This window comes from Thunnus thynnus, chromosome 19, assembly GCF_963924715.1.
Source record: "Thunnus thynnus chromosome 19, fThuThy2.1, whole genome shotgun sequence".
Classification (NCBI taxonomy): domain Eukaryota; kingdom Metazoa; phylum Chordata; class Actinopteri; order Scombriformes; family Scombridae; genus Thunnus; species Thunnus thynnus.
Genome location: NC_089535.1, coordinates 5,880,424 through 5,903,529, shown reverse-complemented (window position 1 = coordinate 5,903,529; position 23,106 = coordinate 5,880,424). Strand labels below are relative to the sequence as shown.

The following is a 23,106-nucleotide window of genomic DNA, read 5'->3' as shown; positions in this document are numbered from 1 at the left end:
CATTTCAAGTAAATAATGTGAAAAAGAAGTGAAATCCTGCTACTATTCTTTGTTTATGTAGCCTCCAGAAGCTAACCAATCAGAACAGAGTGGGCTCATTGGAAGGGGGGCCTTAAAGAGTAAAGAGTTAAAACAGCCTGTTTCAGACAGATGCTGACCTGAAGGGCTGCATAAAGGCCAAGTATAAGATAAAAAGGAGTTTTTTGAACTGTGAAACATGCAAAGATATTCCAGTAGAGCCCAAGAATATAAATATAGACCTGGAAATGTATGTGATACGTCCCCTTTAAACAGTACTTTTCTGTAGTGTTCATTTTCTTGTGTGCTGACAGTGCCTCAGAGATAAAACCATGGAAATACTTGGCAATACAGAGATAAATACTGATCCAATACCAGAACTGAATCCTAGTTTTATTGCCTCATCATCTGGAGACCACTTGGCCATGTGTACACACACAGTATCCAGTGGATAGCTTACATTTCTCAAGAAAAACTTTGTGTTTGTATATTCAATTTATAATGAGGTATCGTCGACATATGTGCGCACAAAATCGTGTGCAAATGTTTCATGTGAAGCACGTTTACAGCCATCTCAGAGTTGTCAGGTCATGCTGCAGATACGAAATCCCTCAGCCTGAACTCCATCACCTTCCTTTTTTTCTCCTTCTCCTTGTCACCCTCAGCTCTGCAGGTTAGGACTAATGTAATCACAGACCCCTGCAGACGGGCCAGTGCGGGAGACAGAAGCTGGGCCAGACGTACAGGTATTCTAAACTGGTTACATTAGACCAAACAGGCCATCTGTCTCCCTCTGTAATTGGACACTGTGGATTAGAAGGAGACGGCGGCGTTTCCCAGCCAAGTGGGCTAGTTACTGTTTATTTGGAATTAATTACCAAGGAGAGTGGAAACCTCGCAGCTCCCTCGGAGTGAATCCAGACACTTGAGGCCGGGATGAGAAGAAGGAGAGTTCCACACCAATGCTGTGGCAACAGAGCTGGGACAGTTCAGAAAGGTGTTTGACAGCTGACGTGCATTATGTTTGTATCTCAAAGGATGATGGAGCTGGCGTATCGGGAGTTAGGTAGGTAAGAACAAAAGCTTTTACAAACCTTACCCTCCTTCTCCGATTCGGTCACCCTAAACTGAGGCAGCGAATGAATGGATTTCTTCAGTGGTGGTAACGGGTATCCTGGTGTGATGCCATTAGCTGTTCTCATGCTGTGGGAGCTTTCCAAGAGTTGAGTGAAAGGACAAGAGTATATATCTCTTAAAGCCTGTGAGAACAGAGCATCCACCCTGGCACCAACACTTATTATTTGATACTCGGTGTATGTTGAGCTTTTTCCTCTTTGACTAAAAGCGTGGGAGGGGAGGAATGAATGCACTAACACTGCGTCTCTTTAAAAGCTGCTCTTTTTATTGTATCTACTTTAAAAAAAATGTTGGTGAAGGGCTGTATCACTGCATTTTTTTCACTATGCTAAATTTCAATTTGCATGCAGTGAAATAAATGTACAAGTGAGACAACGCAATAAATTAGCATATAATTTACATTTGAAAAAAAAATTAGTAACAGTGTACCAACATTAATACTGAATATAAAATATATGCAACTAATCACATGATGCTTTACATTTCTCTTGCACTTTAGGTACAGGTATAAGCAATGTGACATTCAAACATCCAAGTTCACAGCAATGAGTACCAGTTTGATTGATTTCACTTCTTCTCAGTTTCTTTTTTTCTGGAGGCTCCGTATCCGACAGCCAGTAGCGTTAGTCCGAGCTGTTTGGATTCAAATGCTTCTCAGCATCCACTGTCCTTTCCCAACTGCCTCATTCAAGGTTTTGTAACCAATAAAATCTGCCCGACATTGTCATACTGAAGGTGGCTACAAAAAAGTAGCAGCAGCAAAATAGAAATTAGTTGTTAACAGCTCCGATGAGATCCTTGCACACTCCTGCATTGTCTCTCAGATTTCAAGGACTCCTAATGGACCTCCATAACAAATGTGTGTGATGGAGACGTTTCATAGGTGTTTCCCTTTCACAACCCCCTACACCAGCAGAAATGTCACCTGGGTAAAGGGATCAGTTATAACTGGGTGAGTGTCCTTTTGTTGGTAGCACAAACAAAAAATACACGGTTAAAAAAAATTCCCAGTGTGAGGTATAAACAGATACAAACAAAACAATAACATGACCAGCATTTACCAACAGAGATATTGACAAGGATATTATTTCATATTGTTTGGATCCAGCCTCACTTTTAAGCACTCTGGAGAGGGTTGAATGGAAGCACCCACTTGATAGCACCAGAAGCCTGGGAAGGCCGTAACCCTCGGAGCAGAGCGGGAGGAAAAGAAGAGGTAAACACAGTACTCCATGGAAATTTAAAAAAATAAAAATAAAAGAAGGGAAAAGCACCATTGAGTTGGCTGTTTTTGTCTTTTCACTGTTGTTCTCCGTCAGCGATGGGAGTAGAGGAGGGACAGAGGACATGAGAGGAAAGGGAAAGAGGACAAGGGGGAAACTTTATCTGGGGAGGTGTGTCTACATCCTCCCCTCCCCAGGGGAGGGACCACATTAGCGTGGTCTGCCAACATATCCACAATGGATGTGAAGGGTGTGTATATTTACTTAAAGGAATACTTCAACGTGTTGGAAAATACGCCTATTGGCTTATTTGCCGAGCGTTAGAATAGAAAATCGATACCACTTTCAAGTCTGTACGCTACATGTGAGGCTTCAGCCAGGAGATGGTTAGCTTAGCTTAGCATAAAGACTGGAAACAGAGGGATACAGCTAGCTTGGCCCAGTCCAAAGTTTAAATTAAGTCTGCCTACCAGCACATCAAAAGCTCACAAATGAACATTTTATCTTGTTTGTTTAATCCATGCAAGAACAGAAGTATAGACTTGATAAGATGGGTTTTTTGGGGGAGTTATGTGTCTGACTGTCTCTTAGCCAGGTGCGGTGACTTTAAACAAATGTACGATTGAAACTATCATTATTTTTAATTCGACAATTAGTTTGGTCTATGAAATGTCAGAAAATAGTGTTTCTAACACTAAAGGTGACATCCTCAAATGTCTTCTTTTGTCCTGACCAACAGTCAACATCCCCAAGATACTCAAATAGTCTCAATTGAGATGCTGGAATTAGAGAATTACGACACTTTTTCTTTTAAAAAATGACTCAAGATTAATATTTGATTATCAAAATAGTTGGCGATTAATTTTCTGTCGATTGACTAATCAATAAATCGACTAATCAAATGAGATATAATGTGTTAATTAGTAAGCTTTTAAACTTTGGACAGAGCCAAGCTAGCTGTTTCCAGTCTTTATGCTAAGCTATATTAACAATCTCCAGGAAGTATAATTATATTTAGCGTACAAACATGAGACTCTCATTTAACTCTCAACAAGAAAGCGAATAAGCGTATTTCCCAAAATGTTAAGCAGTTCTTTTAAGTCTTAGCTTGCTGCTGACATACAAAAATATGACAGCTAAGTGACATTTGATTAAATAATCCAGCTTGAAGAGAGTAAGAAATAGTGACTGTGTGTTGTGATTCCAATGAACAAGCTGCTTTATAGAATATGCTCCTTCAAAATGAAACCTTCAATCGTGAACGGAAAGCTCCTCAATAGGATGTTTAGTAAAGGCCAGTTTGGTAACAGTGTTTCATGTGGCCCAGGCACCGTCTGACAATATCTTCATACTACTTTGGACTAATGGTCAGAGCTGACTGACACTGGGTGAGCTTTTATTTGAGTGTTATTAACTAAGGCACCCGTCTGGGGAAAGAAAAAAAAAATTAAAGTGTTTTAAAAATCCTCCTATAACCACGTGTTATTTTCTGGTCCTGGATTAACATCATATATAATATACAAATCCTTACAGTATATAAGGGTTTAGCGTATGTTACAGTATGTAATATTTTCAATCACATTACATTCCCTTCCAAGACAGTAGGTTACTATCTGACACAAACATGATCAGAGGACAATGTCTTGACTCTGTTTGGAATTGTACAATAAATATACAGTACATTGATGGGGTTGTATATGAGCGGTAATTGGCAAAGTATTTACACAAAAAAGTGCACCGAAGCCAAACGTCTGCCTGCTAAAATAGCACCATCACAGTCGTCCCAAAAAGACAGGAGCCCGACACCTCAAACTCCCATCCCCCCTCTCGTAGTGAGGAGTCCTCCCCCTCCGTCTGTCCATCTCCGGGGTACATCCTCTGTGAGCGATGTGTCCAGCACTTTGGATTCATAAAACAACAAAACAACGGAGGAAGACTAACAATGATATCAATAATTATTATTATAATAAAAATAACATCACCAACAAATAATCTTCCAAGTTCCACTTCACAGAAGTGAAAATTAAAAAAAAAAAAAAAAAAAAAAAAAAAAATTAAAAGTTTGTGTCAGCGTTATGGGCTGAGCAGTGGTTTGGATTCCACCATGATGGAGGGCAGGAGGATCAGGTGTGATAAACAGGGAAATCCTTTCTTCTCTCCCGCTCTTTTCGCCAGCGCAGATCCCCTTTCTTCCACTGGTCCAGAGTTAAGTTTTTTTCAGTCTTTTTTTTTTCTTCTTCTTCTTCTCCTCTCCCTTTTCAGTGCCGTATCAGCCTCCCTCCATCTTTCTTGTCTTTTGTTCTCTCTCTCTCTCTCTCTCTCTCTCTCTCTCTTTCTCTCTCTCTCGCTTCGTTTCGCTCTTGTGCTCCAAGGGTCAGTGCCCCTGGCAAGTCTTGCAGCACATCTGTCTGAAGTACGCACGACTGCAGAACTTGAACTTCAGTACCAGCGGGCAGTAAGCCACTTTGTTTACATCTTTGCATTCTGGAAAGAGAAAGAAACGAGCTGGGTTAGAGACAGATGTTCTGAAATAAAGGGGGTGAAGAATTTTAATACATTTTAAATAAGATTCCTGAATAACTTTTTAATGTTTTATGAGGGTTTTTTTTCATGAGTATGACTCTCTTCTTGAGTCACAACACTAAGCAACTGATTTTCCAAAAAAAAACAAAAAAAACAATAATTACCTGGCAATCTCTGAAAAAAGCCAGAAGGTCGTTTAACAACACTTCACGCTGTTCTGAAGGTATTTCCAGACTCCTCTAATCATCTAGATGTAAAAATATTCAGTCTAATGCACGATAAAAAAAAAAGAGATTTTAAACCGTTTCCAAAGTTACGCCTCTATTTCCCAATCCAAACAAAGATGGTAGCCAGAAATGATATACAGTATGTCTCTAACGTGAACCAAAATGAAAAGATCTCTAAATATTAAATATATCATCATACTAAACCTTAGTATTATACAAAAGCATCATACTAAAGTTGACAGCTGTTGGCCTCTAATCAACAGCTTAGTCTTTAGGGTATGGCGGCGACCCAAAACCTCATCACTATAAACAAATGACTCTACATAAATACATAAAAAAGATGATGAAGGTTGGCGCGCTGCAGCTCCATTAGATGCAGTTTATTGATATTGAGATATCAATAAACCAGATCTAATGGAGCTGCAGTGCGCCAACCTTCATTTTTCTTGGTTACATTCTTTAAGTGAATCAGCACCTGTTTGAAGTTTATGGGACGTCTACTATACGTTCAGATGTGCATAAATACAATCAACCCAACTGAGATGCTGCATATTCTTCATCTTTTACTGTTAATATTGTTGCTTTGTAGGGTTTGACACATTACTGTTTTACAGTTTTTTATCCTGTTTTGTTGTTTTGCATTAAAAAAAAACAACTGATGTTTCCTTTTAGGGCTGCAACTCCCAATTATTTTCATTATTGATTGATCTGCAGATTGTTTTCTTGATCAATCGATTAAAAAATGGTTTAAAAACTGCAATTTACCATTATGAATTTCAATTTGCTTGTTTTGTCCGACCAACAGTCCAGAATCTTTAGTATTTTTGGTATTTTCGCTTCAAAAATTAATTAATCGAATATCAAAATAGTTGTAGAAGATTAGCCGACTAATTGATTAATCGACTAATTATTGCAGCTCTGGTTTCTTTCCAATATTTTATATTTGCATACAAAGTAATATGTTAATATGTTTACTGCGTTTTACCAAAAGAGCAAAGGCATTTGTCACTTCCTGCTACCTGGGTTATGAAATACTGTTGCAATTTGGGAAATGGGTCAAACATCTTTTTTTTTCATGGTGCAGCAGACGAATATTTTTTCTTCATTCACTTGGTTTGGAGAGTCCTTTAGGATTCTGGAAATACCTTCAGAAAAGTGTTGAGTGTTCTGGGATTTTCAGAGACGGCTTAGCGTTGTGACTCGAATGTAACGGTAATACATGAATGGCACAAACCGAGGCTGACATGCCACATGAAAGCTGGTGCATCTCCCTCAGGCCTCAACAGAATAAAACTGCAACTATACTTGGACGCAGAGGCTACGACTGAGACAGATCCTGGCCTCATTCACTAACTGGGCTGTCTGCCATCCCTACAATGCACACGCACACACTCACACACACACACACACACACACACACACACACACACACACAGCTTGCTGGATGCCGGACAGCCAGTGCTCTAAATGCCTTATCACGATCAGAGTGTCTTCCCTTATTAGGCTTCGGCCCCTGCCTCTGCAGAGCCAAATGAAACGAGACATTGCCTCACTGCTGTCCGTAAAGGAACAATTAGCCTACAGCTAATCCCATTAGCCAGCCTGTAAACTCTGCTCACGTTTTCCATTCAGGCTAATCGAAAGGCCCTTCTCTGTGCATCTGAATAGCCATCCATCATGTGTAAGTGTATATGGAGGGTTGAGCTGCTTCGCTTTGACCAGGAGCCAACCTCACTGGAAAGATTAATGTAGCTGGCAAAGTGTAGAGGAGTGTGTCATCCAAGCGTGTTAAGGTCATAGTAGAACAGTGAAGATGATGATAGAGACAGTTTATAACCTTTTGTGTGAAAGCTATGCACGTACAGCACAATAGGTATTCACATAAACCATCCTGAAGGCTTTTGCAGTTTTTTAAAATAGAAACCTGCATCTGCCCAGTCGACCACACATTCTCTTCATGATGAAAACTGCGAGCAGACAACTCGTCACACACGAGGGTCGAGCCAATGCTATTAAAAACGTGATGGCAGACTCAGATGTGGGCACGTTTGGTCGTCTTACCGTCGCCGTTGGATATGGGGGTGGCGTCGCACTTGCTCTCGCACTGCTGCATGGTGGTGGGTCGGAGGGACTCTGCGCACTCGTTAGACGGCTGCCCGGTGTAGGACAGACACTGCACCGTCCTCATCTGCTGGCCCAGGCCGCACTGCGCCGAACACTGTAAGAGAAAACATCAGAGCAGGACTTATTGCCTCTACAGGGAGCCAAAGAAGAGAGGTTTCTTTAACTTAATGAGGTGAATGAGGACCATCTTTCTTCTTTGACCCTGAGTGCTGGGCAACCAGACACGCACTCAGCCGTTCTGAGTAATCCCCGCACATACACGGCACAACTTGATCCAATCAACCAATCATCAGGGGCACAGAGAGGCAGGCGAGCAGACAGAGCCAGCCGCAGTCACCTTCCTTTTTTTTTTTTTTTTCTGATTCAACTGGCTGCCTGTCAGTGACTGTGTTTCCCAACGCAGAGTATCCAGGTCAACTGTAGCTCACGAGGTATTTGTGCACATTTTTGTGCATGTGTAAGGAGAGAAAGAGAAACAGACAGACAGAAAATTGCCTCCTCTTGTTTGTGCGGAGGAATTCCACTTTAATTCTTCTCAGACTCAGAGCTGAGCTGCGACCAGTACGCACGCGGGAAAGGAGACTGGGCTGAATCAGGTCTTGCTTCTGCCAAAATGTGTCTCTTGGATGGATGCTCTTACAGCCTGGCTCATACTGTTATATACAAACATTAAATAAACTGATACAGCTGCAACTCCAGAAGCAAAGCAGCAAAAGCATCCAGCAGAATATGCTGACCACAGGTGCAATGAGGACTTGTCTGTCGACTTAAGACGTTTCGATCATTATCTAATAAATAAATAACTCATTAATTCTTGCACTATGATTCGTGATCCGAGTCCTGTGCTCGACTTATCAAACTGCAAGTGATTAGTTGGTTAGATGTGGTAAATTGGACTTGTGCAATATTAAATTACATCCACTGTTTCCTTAATTTGAAACCAATTTTCTTTCTTCACGCATTCAACAAATGTTTTCACACCAACAGGCCAAAGTTAGACTCAGTATCATCCAACTCGAGTCAAGCCCATATGCTCTGGATGTGGAATCAATTGTAGAAGAAGCTCAAGATCCAACATGAAAGTCCATCTCTTTGACTGACGCTGACCAGACTGCAGTTCTTGGACTCGTCTTGACATTCAGAAGATATGTGAGAGGGTTCAGAAGGTCACGTCGGGCTAAAAAAGTGACCCCTACTTAGGCCTTTTAAAAAAGCATCTTAAAACTTATTTGTTTTCTTTGGCTTTCTGTTGATTTCATAGCTTTCCTCTTGAGTGTTGTACACTTAAATATTTGTTTTTACTTCCTTCTTCTGTGTACTTTATTGCCCTCTTTCTTCTTCCCGTAAAACCCTTTCTAACTTTTGAAAAGTACTTTCTGTAGGGGTTTTCTGGACTTTGCATTCAGGTATATTGAACACCTGTGTATCTACTTTTGATCATTATTACCAAAAACAACATTCAAGTGCGGCTCTTTTCCTGTTTCTGCATCTTAGCTGCAAAATGAATTGGCTTTACAGTTTGCAATATCACAAGTCTGATGTATCCGTTAGCATATGGTCCATATTGGCTTAATTTTTTAAGAGAATAAGCAAAAAAAGTCAATGAAAAATTAATATATTCAATGGACCATAGCCCTAACCCTAAGGGAGAAAACATTTGTTGACACATGAAAAAGCTAAAATGTGCACCTGCATGTCTTTGACTGACTTCTATCAATGTGCCAGTTGTAATAAAAACTGAGATTAGTTGTATCTTTGGCTATTAAACTCTTCTGTAGAAGAAAAAAAAAGAAGAAAGCCTTCGAAAACAATTGCAGTAGATGCCAACAGATATTTCTATAATTACTCAACGCGTTCAAGCCGACGTTGGAAGTGCTGAGAAACAACACACCTGTCAGCCATCGCTATGTGTGAGCGGTTTATGATATGAATCCAGGCATCAGCGACTAGCTGCCCCCACTGACGAGAGACCTACCAGGCTTTCTGTCACCTTCAACGATCCTCTCTGGCTGCCTCAGATCAGTGAGCCCGCATGTCATCCCTTCCTAATTAGAGAGTCTTTATTAGGGCTCGCTGCCGGCCATGACAGATGGTGTACGTCAATGGTGCGACTTAAGTGGGATTTGAACCGGTGACCTTTTGGCCCCGGGAGACCAGGCGCTCGGTAGCTGGCAACAATCTCTCCTTTCTGGCGCTTCGAGAGGCGGCCAGCGAGGGATCGGAGCAGCGAGGGCGAAGCTTGTAATTACAGCCAAAGAAAGAAGAGGTGGAGACAGAGGGGAGAGGGTTGTACACACACCTCTGCAGCGCCTGAGAAAGTGCTGTGTAAGAGCAGACTCCAGCTGTTGCTCTGCGAGGTATTAACCTCGACTCGGCTCTTTGATGCACCACGCTGAGGTTATCAGTCAGGTCTGCTTTGTTTACGACCGTTATTGGCACTGATTGAATTGTAAAGGTACATTATTGATGTTTTTTGTGTGAACGCACATGTTGGCCGTTATGAGGAGAAGCCTGCGACCTAGACTCCCTGACTCTTGACCTCTGACCTCTGACCTGAACGACACAGAGCTGAAACCAATGACATCACCTCCACTGGAACATCAGTGACCCCCACAACCGTCCTCTAAACATAAGACCACACTGTTTAAAATTCCACTTTTACACTAAATTATTAACAAACCCTGCAAAATAACAAGCCATACTTTTTGTAGATACAACTCTCTCTGACGCACGTTTTTTGGCGTGCGCTCACCAACATGAGTCAGCTGTGTTGTAAAGTGTTCAACAGCTTCGCTGAGCGCACTAAGTCATGTCAGGGTGAGCCCAAGAATGCTACTCCTCGGTCTTCCTCTAAATCGTGTTCCTGGAAGTGATAGAGAAGCCTGGTCTGAGGCAAGAGATAAACTTCAAACAGCCAGGGGGGATATTACTGCCACTGATCACACACTCCAGGCCTGTTGGAGCACTTGGACTCGCGCACACACACACGTCACAGGCCTGCTTAGAACCCAGTGCGTGTCATCCAGGTGTAAATTACATTAACCATTCACCAACACATGGAATATATCTGTGCATCTTTTGTCTTTGAAACATTCACACTATCCTTTTAAAAGATTAACCAGGACACTGAAATAGTGCCCAAGCTAAAAAAAAAAAAAAAACACAGACTTTTAGGTCTTAGATCAGGCAGTGATGTGAGGCAGAGGCGGTCCTACCTGTCCCCATTCGCCAGGGATCCAGCGTGGAGGAGGACAGCGTCCTAGACTGCAGCGGATTCGGACTGGTGGCTTGTTGTGGCTCGGGCAGTGGGCGGGCGGGAAGGTCTTGGTCAGGTCGCTGCTCTTACACAAGGCAATGCGGTGCTTGAAGCCGGGGCCACATTTAGGTGTGCACTAAAGAGGAAAGAGAAGGTGTAAGAGGAAGATCTTGACAGCACAATGAAGCCAAAGAGAACAGTTAAGTCTCAGAATATCGTCTTACCTCCGACCAGTCCAGAGTGACCCACTTTGGCGGACAGGACTGATTGTTGCACGACTCTCGTTCGATAGGTCGGTGAGTCAGACAGTGGGTGTCCTCCAGTGTCTCCTCCTCAGCAGGGCCGATCTTCCTGATACACAGGACCGTCCTCGTCCTGATCCCGCCATCGCACGTCTTACCGCACTCCGACCAGTCGCCAATAAACCACCTGGAGGAGAGAAACAAAACAGTTTTGCACATAAGGAGCAAAGCTATGAGCGAGCTCTGTGATTTTTGGCAGTGATGTTACTCCCTGTGGTTACTTAATTACTATGAGACTACTGGTAATCTCAGTTAGTGTGTAAAATCACATTATGGTTCTGTACATTCAAGGCAGGATTACCAAAATGCCAAAGCAGCAACTCTCCACCCAAGTTCACTTTGTGTCAATTGGTTTGTGGTTATTTCATTAATTGCACATTTGTTTGGGAATATGCACCACTAAAGCACAATATAAACTGAAATGGAAAGAGCCTTGAGAAGGTGAAAAAGTGGGTCCTGTATTAATCTTTCATAGCAGGGCACTGTGTCAAAGTCTAGTTTTAAAACCTTTATCATTCCAGTTTTTGCCTCGGCAGCCTCCTAGCATGTTAACTTGGCCACAACTTTCTTTTTTCTTCTTTCTTTTTTCAAAATTTTAAATACACCCACCACCCCTTAAAAAGAACAGCAGACACACGCACACATATAAAAAAAAAAACTAAACAAAACAATGCTCACAAAAACTAAATATTGCTTTCCTCAGCAATAATTCATATCAAGCAAGTTATCTAAGGTATCCAGTAGAACATAAAAAGATAAATATATATTAGAAAGCAAACTCTCAAAACACCTATTTGTTTTCTTTGCAAAAGTTACATGAGAAGAACAATACCACTGTCATGTCTGTGCAGTAAGTACAGAGCTGGAGTCAAGAGACGGTTAGCTTAACTTAACTGGAAGCAGAAGGAAACAGCTCGCCTGGTTCAAATTTTAGAAATCCGCCAAACAGTTCCCCTAAATCTCACTAATTAACACATTTTATCTCTATTAGTTTAATATGTACACAAACTGTAATGTAAAAACGGCAGTTTGTGGTTTTATAGTGAGTTATATGGGGTAACTTGTGTGTTTGTTGGCTAGGCTAGGCTATCTAGTGTAAACTAGGCTAATCGCCTCCTGGCTTCAGACTTCATACTTGGCTTACAGATATAAGATTGATATCAATCTTTTTACCAAATTTTCTGGAGGAAAGCAAATATGCTTATTTCCCAAAGTGTCAAACTATTTCCTTAATGGCATTAAAACATTGTCTACAACTATTTTTGCGTTGCTAAAGTAACATCCAAACTTATCTACGTAAACAAAAATGTGGAAATAATACCAACACCCGAACCATTTTAAGATTCATTAAAATATAAATGATGCAGATAAACTCTTTTGACATAGCAGACGTTAACCGCTGTGTTGTTAAATGTGTGTTAGTGTCCAGTGCTGTGCCGTGCCATGCCGGGCCATTTGAGTTTATGACCTCCAGAAAATTAGACCGTCGACTGTTCAACCCTTCTGTCTACGGATTGAAGAATTAATATCATAAAAATGCCCAGACAACAGCCCTCCAAACACATCCAGTCTGTGAGATATTACATCATCTGAAGGAATGTATACAGAATTAACGACGTGTTCAAACATCTGTGTTAGCTTTCATTACTCGAGCTCATAAAACCCTGGCTATTCTAAAACAATTGTGTTTACATGGTCTCCTTAAGTCGGCCTCTCCTGAGGCTGCAGAAGGCGCGTTTGCCCTCCTAACAGACACAAACGTCATGTGCAGCGCTGTAACTCAAAACACACGCATGCACTGCAACAACCTTCAAGTACTAATAATGAGATGACTAATAAATGAGATACCACAAGTCTGCAATCCACTGAATACAGATGTGAAAATAAATAACCTAAGGCTGTAGTGTGAATGTATGAAAACAAATGGCCACTTATACAGTAGATTTATGATATTATCAGTTTTTTTGGCTGAAACACACCAACACACTCTCTCACATGCAAATAATTGTCAAATAGTCTGAAACTAATTAACCCGATTCATTTAATCCCTCTTTTTCCAGACATGATTGGAGAGTCTGGGGATGCTTCCAGCTACAGCATAGAGTTTACGGACATTTGGCCACCAAACACAAGTTCGTATTCCACCTGTATACGTGTATATTACCCCTCGAGGATCGGCAAAGAAGCCAAAACAATCAAACACAGGTGGTCATTTTCAAGGCTCTTATTTTTGGCACGAGGCAACCCCTGAAAATAGTTAACATATGAAGTTATAAATCACTGCCATTTTATTTTATTATTTTCTTCCAAACACATTTTACAACTAGGGCTCACTGAAACCGAATTAATATGAGTCGGTTTCATTTTTATGGAAGGTTTTTATTTTAAAAGCATTAAATTAAAGCTGCTATACTCAAGATTTTTATATTAACAGTGGATCAGATGACTTTGTGTTATGTGAAAGGTGTTGCTCATAGTGACGAACCCACAGAGAATTATCAACTGACTCTGCAGTTCACCTCTGCTCTCAGGAGCGTTTTAGTGGCTTTCGGCTAATTGTTTTGGTTTTATGACCCCGACTTTACTGTTTTGGTTCACCAGCGTAGCGCAGACACAGCCGGCCGCTGTTTTCAGTAAAAAAAACACTAAAAACTTCCTACTCCACCTGCTCAGCACCAAACAGCAAGTTAGCAACTAGCAGGTGAGCACAGTTGAGCATTTAGCAACTAAAGAGCCAGGCATTTCCCTCAGGAGTTGGAGACCAAAACAGAGCAAAAAGAAGAGCGAATATTGGATTTTAATTCATCAGGTGGCCAAAAATATAGCTCCAAATGATTGATAATGTTGCTCTGCTCTCTAACAACTTTGCCTATCAATTTAAACAGTAATAATATCACTGTGTGTTGTGTTTACAGCTTGTTCCTGCTGCAAACATGTGTCCAAAAATATCAGTTAATGCAGGTTTAAGATGAAGGTAAACACTCTCAACATTTTTTTACACTTTCTTTGACAAAAACAAGCTAAACAAAGCAAGCTAAATTAAGCTGAAGAGCAGGACTTAGTGGTAAAACTTTAACCGATTAATCATTTAGTGCATTCATCAAGCTAATAGCCAAACATCCTCTTCTTCAAAGTTTATAGTAAAAGTTATTTTCTGCACTTCTCTGTTTTGTATCATTGTAAAATGTATATATTTGAGTTTTGGACTGTTGGTCGGACAAAACAAGCGATCTGAAAACATCACCTTGGGCTCCAGGAACCTGTGATTGGCATTTCCTCTATCAACCGATCAAATGAATAATCGAGCCTCAGTGTTACGTACTCTGGAGGACATGGCTCAGTGTTGCAGTCTCTCTGGTTCTCTGGAGGTTTTCCGTCTGGGTCGCAGTAGCTGTTCTGGACCACCGAGTTGTCATCTAGCCTCTTACACACCACCTCCTGCTTCTGGGAACCTGTAGTGGAAAAAGGGGGTGATCAATAAGGCATCGCAGGGCGCAGCTGATCTCGCACATGAATCCCCTTCAGAAACATGGAGTCCGGCTGCCGTGTCGAGTGCTGTGTTTAAGCGGAGATGGTATCGCTTTCAGTCTGTAGTAAATCCAGACATGTAAATTCCTGATTCTTTGCAGGATATCTTGGCAAATCACTTTTACAGAGCAGAGCGCTCTTTATTTTGGCTTCTAATGGAGAGAGTGAGGGCTACCGTATCGGTGTCACACCTCCTACTGTGTGTGTGTGCGCGTGTGCGTGTGTACCATACCAACTCAGAAAGGGTCTGTTTGGACCCTCGTGGGACGTATCCCGCAGCAGACTTGTCTGGCAGATGTAATGAGATATGGATGTGTGTGTGTATATGCGTGAAGTATAGAAAATCTACCCATCTGTGCTGAGAGTGAAATACAGTTTGGAGGAATAGTGCGAACCATGGGGTTAAAGAGTTTCAGTTGTAAGGTTGTCAAAAGGTGTTTTTCATGGGATTTTATTGCTGTAGTGATATATTAAACAACACTTCATGATTAGCTGAGCTAGCTATATCGAATGGGTGAATGATTAAGTAACATTTTTCGGATTTAAAGCTCCGTGTGGTCCGAGGCACACAGTAGACACAAATTAGATCATTTGGATCAACAATGCGACGGCATGTTTACGACACTGGAAGGCCATGTGTGTTTCCCCGTCTGAAGGCATAGCAGCAAACTTCTGCTCTGGACTTGGAAATCCTTCCTCAGAAAAACCCACATGCTTATTCAGTCATGCTTTTACAAAATATTACAAACCCGTCCAGGCCGCGCTTGACAACTGGGAAGAAACACTATTTATTGTTACATGAAACCCATTGCTTTTGGGCTAAAAGGTTTGGTTTAGTCATTCTTGAGGCCATGGTCAACATTTCACTGCGGTTTCAGATTTTGAATGTTTGACTTTGTAGGACAAGCGCTCTGGAAGAGTGGTCGTATCTGTGTGCAACGCTGGTAAACCAGAAGCTATGCAGAGCAGCTCATTCACAGAAATTACACCATATTCATTACTCCGGCTAAAATATGGAAAATATACATATTGAATTTATTAGAGGCTGAATCTCCAGCTATAAAGTAATGATTTTGGAAACCCATTGCAAATTATGATACTGGGTTTCTGCACACTGCTCTTCAGCATTTGTGGAATTATTGGTTGGGGAAGATTTACTGAATGACACACACACACAAGATACGAGACATTAAATATTTGAGAAGGTTAGAAATATTCAAAAAGAATTTAAACACCCACAGCGTGTTATGGTATTCAATACCAAAATGCTTGGAGTGCTCTTTTTCAAAAGGCAACTGGCCACCATAACGCAGGAGAAGGTCGACAGCAGAGAAGACAATATTCTTCTCTCATAGAAAAATAAACTTTAATAATAAGAATGTGAAATTCAGATTTTTTTTTTTTTTTGGAAACTCAGTGTTTACAGAGAAAATAAAAGACATACTGTATGTCATGTGACAGGCAGCTAACCCAACGCTTAAAATAAAGTTGATTTAAAACTATGTAACCAGAGCAAAAATGCTGATATAGGAGTGTTTCTATATTTGGCCCTCGACACCTGACAGAGGTTTAGTTTTTGACATATTTTCTCAAGTAGAAAAAACACACCTGCATAAACATTTTAACCTTTGTGTCAGAAGTTAAACTGAAGTCAAAGAACACCCTGACGCTCTTCCACACTGGTTTCACATTGGAAAAGCTGCAGCCGTATATCTGTGACCATGAAAAGTCCAGACTGACAGCGGTGCTAAAATTGTACATAAAGATTCCTCCAGAAGATTTACCTCCAGCGCAGGTAGCCGAGCATTCAGACCAGGGCAGGTGGTGCCAGGAGAAGCCCACCTCATTGTCACCGCTTCCTGTGCGCTGGATAGGCACGTTGAACTTGTAGCGTATTCCCAGGTTCTGTTCCTGAAGGAGAACCTGCAGAGGCAGCAGCAAACAACAGGTGGGGACAGTTAGCCAGCAGCTGAAGCTAATTTAAGTAGCATTTCTGAGTTCAGTATAAAAACAAACCTAAGAGTATGAGAAAAAAAAAATCTTCATATAGAGTTGATTCTTGCTCTTAAACTGGTATTGTGCTTAAAATATGCTTACAAAGTTGTTATGACAAACAAATAGCAGCTTATTTACACATAAATCAGACACGGAGCAAAATTAGATTCATGTGGAATCATGTTAATGTTCATTTAATGCATCCAAGTCCAACATTCTCTCTGCTTTTAGCTCCGTTTTTGGTATCCACCAACTCCCAAGGAAAATATTTGGCTTTTTAGCTACAAAATACCTCACAATGTTCACCAGCTAGATGCTAACTGTGTCTGTCTGCAGTTTGTTGATGGGCAGATGGCGTACTGTAGCTTTTAAGAGAGTGAGAGCGAGTGAACTAAAACAGTAAAGTTGCGGGCCATGAAACCAAACCAAAAAGATGCTAAAACGCTCCATAGCGCCGCAGAGTTGGGTGATAATTCTTACATGACACATACTGTATTCATTTGATCCTTTGTTTATATAAAAATATTGATTATGGCAGCTTTAAATGCAGTTTGAACCGTCTGGATCAGTGAGGCCCTGGAGGGTTTATATTAGTCTGCTGGATGCAGAGACCGAGGGAGTCAGCCACAGCTTTGCAAGCCACAAAGAAATGGCTAGTGGTCGAGTGGCCAGTTGCTTGTCTATTCCAGTGGTGCTGTGTGGTCTGGTATTTTAAGCATTCATGTCGAGGCAGAAACCACAGAGTATTACTACAAGAAAATGCTCAGTTGCCTCACATCAGCACACAACCACGCACAGCCACACACACACATGCACAAAGAAAATTGTCATGAAACCCATTAAAAAAAAAATCTAAGTGCATTCACACTAACGCACAAAACATGCAAGCACAGACTCTCAGTGACACTGTTTGCACTCTGCCAAAATTTTTTTTTTTTTTTATCATCCGCATATAAATAGCTCAAACCACTGGCTGAGGGTCACCTAAGGTTTGCAGCCAGATGTTGAGTTTAAGAGGACAGGACCAGCCAGTTATTTCAAGTGTCCGGAAGTGTCCTGTTTATATCTTGTATCGACAACATTAGGTGGACAGACATGAAACTCCCCTGGTTGAATCATCAGTACAAAAGAAGAACATCTGCTTTAGAAAATATCTGGTTCTTTCATTTAAAAAAAAAAAAAAAAAAAAAAAAGTCAAAAGTACAAGACAAAAGTACAAGAAGTACAACTCCCAAGGAGCATTTCGGTAAGAAACATTCAGTTATTGATGTTTTTCTGTTACTGCGTGTGCCTTGAAAATGGTGAGTTGAGGATACAGATTACACTTTGTAGAGACATTTAACTGTTTAAGTCATTTACTTTTAAAATTCTAGGTCCATTTTTTGATCAGTTCTGCAATTATAATCAAGTGGTTACCAACTACAGTCGTTGAAGCGTTCTGAGTTTGCAGTTAGTGCTCTCTAATACGTTACCCTTCATAAAGTGTGTATAAATTGTAAATAATGGGTTTGTTAAAATGTGAAAAACATTTATTAACGCTTTATAGATTAGTTATAAATCAATAACTACAATTTTTGGGTTGCCAGGTTGTGAGAAATGTGTGTTTCCAGCAAGACATTTGCTTTTGCTTTTTAGCTCTTTAACTGGTCATGATGACCCTCCAATGGCCCGTTTGACCTCTGATCTTCTGCAAAGCTGCAGAACGTCTGAACCAAAATCCACTTTTATTAACAACTAATTCACATTCTACAACATTCTTCTAACTACAAACTTTATGGCTTCCTCAAGTATTTATTAATACGTTTTAAACATTTATAGCTGCATTATTACCAAATGGAAATACCATCAAATGGGTTTTTCACAACCTGGCGACCCAACCATTGCTCCTAATAATATAATATCTGATCTATGAAGCATTAACAAATGATTTATTAACCACTGATAATGCTAAAGTTGGAGGTCTTAAAGTAGTAAAGAAATTGCTAAAGCTCTGATTCATGACTCTAAATAATTTCTTCTCCATAGCAACAACAGAAAAGTCTCATGGGTATTACCTCTGTACCAAAATGACAGAGAAAGAGATGATTTCTTAGACCCCGATCAGGCAGAGCGCTTTTCACAGGTTGCAAAACGTGAGGCGCCCTTTTTTGTTGAAGCCTGCAATTTATAAAAAAAGAGCAGCTTGCTGCCTTTTTTTTTTTCTTGTTGTTCTTGCTAGGCAACAACTGAATCACCTGTCCTTAGCCTAACTGTTACTTTGCTGTGAAGTAAACTCATTCCAGGCCTGTTGTTTTCTGTTCGGATCACAGTAACTACGGCTAGTGAAGTCATATAGCTCCAGGTATCCGGCAACAGCCACCACTAGTTTGTCCTCCGTGACTGTTATCTCCGCTTGTTGTCATCACCACCGCACAAGGCTAATGACGTCAGGTGCTTTTCCACTCTGAGTTGGAAGTTTTTTCAACTCGAGGCGTTCGGGGCACTCCTGCAAAAACGCGACACGCATATAGAGCAGAAAAACACGAAGCGCTCAACAACGCAAAAGCAAAAAGCTTCACTCTCATTGAAAACAATTACAAAAAGCCGCCTCAGGCTGCTTAAAAGCATTCTGTCTGATCGGGGCCTTAGAAACAAAGTGCATTGATAGAAAATTAACAGCTATTTTGATCATTGATTCATGGTTTAAGTAATTTTTAAAGCAAAAATGGCAAAAAAATCACTGATTCCAGCCTCATAATGTTCATATTTTCTGGTTTTCTTAGTGTGCTGTGATGATGAACTGAACATCTTTGAGTTTTAGACTTTTGGTCTGACAAAACAAGACATTTTAAGATGACACTATGTTGCTCCGGGAAGTCACTTAAACTATTAATTGAGAAAATAATTGGTAGATTAATCGATAATGACAATAATAATTAGTCGCGGCCCTTAACAACATGAACCTATATTATCATTAAATGATGCAGGAGACTCTTGGCTAAATTACAGTAAAAGAAGAAGTGTTGTGTTACCATGACAACCAGGTTTTCGGTGGTAGCTCCTAGGGCCTCTAAAGACTCCGGTTCATCAGAGGGTCTCTTGTAGTGGAAGGCCGTGCCTGCGATGTCAAACTTCCTGGGCCAGTCGATGGTCCACGCTCCGTTGATGTAATAATCATCCCCTTCAGATTTCAAAGCTGAGTAACAACAGAAAAAGACGAAACACTTTGAGAAAGCTGAAATCAAAAGCAGACAGGAACGGTAGCCGAGGCAACAGGTGGAGACAATCATTTGCTGTGATGTCACTGCCGTTGTTCATCTTCATCATCGCTGACAACTCTCTATCCCTCGACAGACACACACACGTGCCTGTGCACACACACACACTCTGCGGATGAGGACATTCACGTGCAGCGACACGTACATACGTCTAATTTAGGAAGAGAAAGAAAACACACTTCAGGTGAAAGCCTGGACGAATCTCATGAATACCATTCTGTCTGGTTGTCAAAACAAAAGTTGGTCTCCAAGCACAACAGATCTGAAAATATCCACTTTCTCTGCGCTGAAATGAGGCCAAATTGAGGAGAAACGATCCAACCGCTCGCTATTCTGTCTCTCTGGCCCGCGCCTGCAGATTCCCCTCTGCAGCATTTACGCAGATTAGATGAACAATAGTTTACTCCTCTTTAACATAAGACAATCCCCCTTCTCCATAAATTCATTCTCAGCACATCTGGCACTGATTGTGAGCATTGTGATCTTGTTATTTTGAACTGTGTGTTTATACGTCTTACGAATACAAGTATTCCAGTCTCACTTGGTTTTTTTGCTTTAATAAAACATTAAAAAAATGCAAACTTTGCTGACCTAAATAGCAAGGACTCAGACAATGCTACAAAAGAAAAATATTGTCTTTATCGCCGGGGTCACACATGAAGTTCATAACAAAGTTACAAATTGCTTGGAGGGGAAATCAGGTCCACACAATAGCCGAAATTGCACTCTTTAAACTTTGATATATAGACATCATATCCCCCATAATCCTGGTGGACCAGGCAGCTGTCACCACGGCCCTATAAATCTGACGCAGCTCTCTGGTTCAAAGTGTAACTTAAGCCCTCCATCAACACCATCCGCTATAAATTCAACACGCTGTCACATGTCTTTCTCTTGTTAATGAAAAGACACAGAATGGGCTTAATTGAATCCCGTTGTTTGATTGTTTTGGTTCTGATGCTGCCAGTGCAACTTGCAAATAGTTTTTGTTTAGTCTGGAACGGAGCGGATGAGTCTGGTGCCAAGATGGCCAAAACACGTGCAAAGATTCAAGTACGTCTTTTTGTTCTGTTTGTTTTTTTTTTTCACAGACGCTGTTTTATAGCTTCACATTAAGCAACAGGAGATAAAACAAAAGGCATATTCTAATTTGCTCTTGACAAAGACACAAGGAAATCCCTGGAAATGTGGTTGACACAGAACAGAACAGATAATATGAAACAGCTTAATGTTTCAAATTGCCAATTCATCACACTGTGGTGAATTTTGATGGACTGATAAGAAAACAAGTCTCCACAAGAGACTCCAGCCATGCCAGCAGCTCTGTGAGGCACAGAGGGGCTTCTGAGCTCAATGCAAATGTCAGCAATGACAATGCTAACATGCTGATGTGTAGCAGGTTTAATGTTTACAATGTTCACCATCTTAGTTTAGCATGTTAGCATACTAATATTTGCTCATTAGCCTGATGGGAGTGTCATTAGTTTTGTAAGTATTTGGTCATAAACCAAAGTATGGGACAAATTGGACAAAAGTGAAATTCTGGCCTGATGTTGTTGACACTAAATGAAAACTTAAGGGATTATCAAAGTTATATGACACTTCAATCTGAGGGGAAACCGAATTCCATGGCAGCATTTCAGACATTTCACTTAAAACCACAAATGTCAACCTCATGGTGGTGCTAGACGAAAGTCATTAGGATTCATCTTCTGAGAACCACGAGTGTGTTGTGTGCCAATACATTTGGTAGATGTTGAGATATTTCTCTGGATAAGTCACACATTCTCCTGCTTTTGGTGCTAGATGGAAAGTCAAGTGATCGCCAAAGTCATTAGGATTTATCCTCTGGGGACAACAAATGTCTGTAAAAAGCGTCATGGCAATCCATCCAACAATTGCGAGGCAGCTGCATTCCCAAGATCACGAGATCACGCAAGAGTCTATCTTGTCAGGCTTCAAGTTATACGCTTGTGTCCGAACCCCCGGTGGTTCGGACCAATCAGCGTCCTATGAGGATTCTCTCGTGATCTCGTGAGTCCAACTGCCTTGCAAAGTAAGACGGTGACAGACAGATGGTTCATCCAATCACCTGCCAAGTATTTTTTGAAAGTGCCCGCCCTTTTCCAAACAGTTTCCATGGACGACTTTTCAGATGGTAAAAACCAAGGTAACGCTTTATTTTACAGGTCCTTTACTGTTATTCTAATTTGCTGGAAAGTGAGTCATTTGCAGGTATTTAACAATTTATTTTTTGGACATTTTACAGAAAGGGGGTTGTAATTATAAGAAAAACTGAAATAAATGTTAAGTTGGTTTAGCTGGTAAGTGCCCGCTCATATTTGGGTTCATATGTGGTTTTTAATTTGCAAAAATCCTCCATAAATTACTTTCTTATCAACTCTTTTACACAGAAAATACATAGTTTTCAGTGTATAGTTTTGTGTGTCAATCAAATGATTATTACATTACGTTGTTTCTTAAAGATGCTGTGAAAAATTATGGTAACACTTTATTTTACAGATGCCTTACTTTCTTTCTATAATGTAATATGTAATGTAAATGTCCTATAAGTAGCTGCTGTGTAACCGTTAATTCTTCAAACATTTCTTTGAAAGGGTTATGTAATTTGGAGGTATATGGGAATTTGGGAAATCGGTTCATCATAGAGTTTATTAGAAACAACTGATATGCTAATATATTGTTTTACACAAAACTACACAATGAAAACTAAATATTTTATGTCATCTTTTTGTTAAGACTCTAATTATTCAGATTTTTTGCAAATTAACAACTATGTATTTACCAACTTAACTATTTTTTCTTATAATTTGTACGAAATTGAACCACCCTTTCTGTAAAATGTCCCAAAAATGAACTGTTAAATGTTTGCAAATTACATAGAAAATTTCCAAGAAATTACTTTAAAATTAAAGGACCTGTTAAAATAAACAAAACCTCATGGTGGCGCTGGACAAAAAGTCAAACAATCACTAAAATTAGTAGGTTTCACTTCTAGGGAACTTCTTGCTAGTGTAGCTAAAAAAAATAAAGCTCAAAAAAGTGTAAATTAGTCTAATTATGAGTGTGACTCGATCATCTCAAGGCCACGGCTTACCGATGTAATTCTTCGACATGGCAATTTCTTTGATCTCGATGTGAACCGAGCCTTTTGGGATCTGAACCACCTCCATGTAGCCTGGAAGAGAAGGATATGCATCATCGCGGTGGTGTTTCTCCCACTCAATGTGACGACGTTTTTTTTTACAACATGGAAAAGACAGAAAGCTACATACAGTATCATATTACGTAGGGAAGGAACACATATATAATAAATTCCAAATCACCCAAAAAGGACAAAGCAATCCTACAGGAGGACAATACAATCCCCTCCTTTTTTTTTTTTTTACAGTCACACACAGACATGCACACACAGTATTTTTAGATGGTTTACTAGCCATACCATAGAAGGAGAAATATGTTTTCTGTCTCTCTCCAGCTCTCTATAGACGACCT

The 23,106-nt window shown here is 40.5% G+C and overlaps 1 protein-coding gene across 1 annotated transcript in view; it reads right to left on the bottom strand.

Annotated features, from left to right (window-relative positions):
- Nucleotides 1–1,532: 1,532 nt before the first annotated feature.
- The window catches only part of adamts6 (ADAM metallopeptidase with thrombospondin type 1 motif, 6), a 71,694-nt gene continuing 50,120 nt past the window's right edge, over nucleotides 1,533–23,106 (bottom strand). Inside the window, exons 18-25 of the mRNA XM_067574232.1 lie at nucleotides 22,709–22,789; nucleotides 19,345–19,508; nucleotides 16,123–16,261; nucleotides 14,133–14,262; nucleotides 10,733–10,937; nucleotides 10,468–10,644; nucleotides 7,190–7,346; nucleotides 1,533–4,862 (exon numbers count right to left, since the gene is read on the bottom strand). Of these exons, the coding sequence (XP_067430333.1) occupies nucleotides 4,753–4,862; nucleotides 7,190–7,346; nucleotides 10,468–10,644; nucleotides 10,733–10,937; nucleotides 14,133–14,262; nucleotides 16,123–16,261; nucleotides 19,345–19,508; nucleotides 22,709–22,789 (1,163 nt within the window). The 3' untranslated portion in view covers nucleotides 1,533–4,752. The remainder of the gene's footprint in view (nucleotides 4,863–7,189; nucleotides 7,347–10,467; nucleotides 10,645–10,732; nucleotides 10,938–14,132; nucleotides 14,263–16,122; nucleotides 16,262–19,344; nucleotides 19,509–22,708; nucleotides 22,790–23,106) is intronic.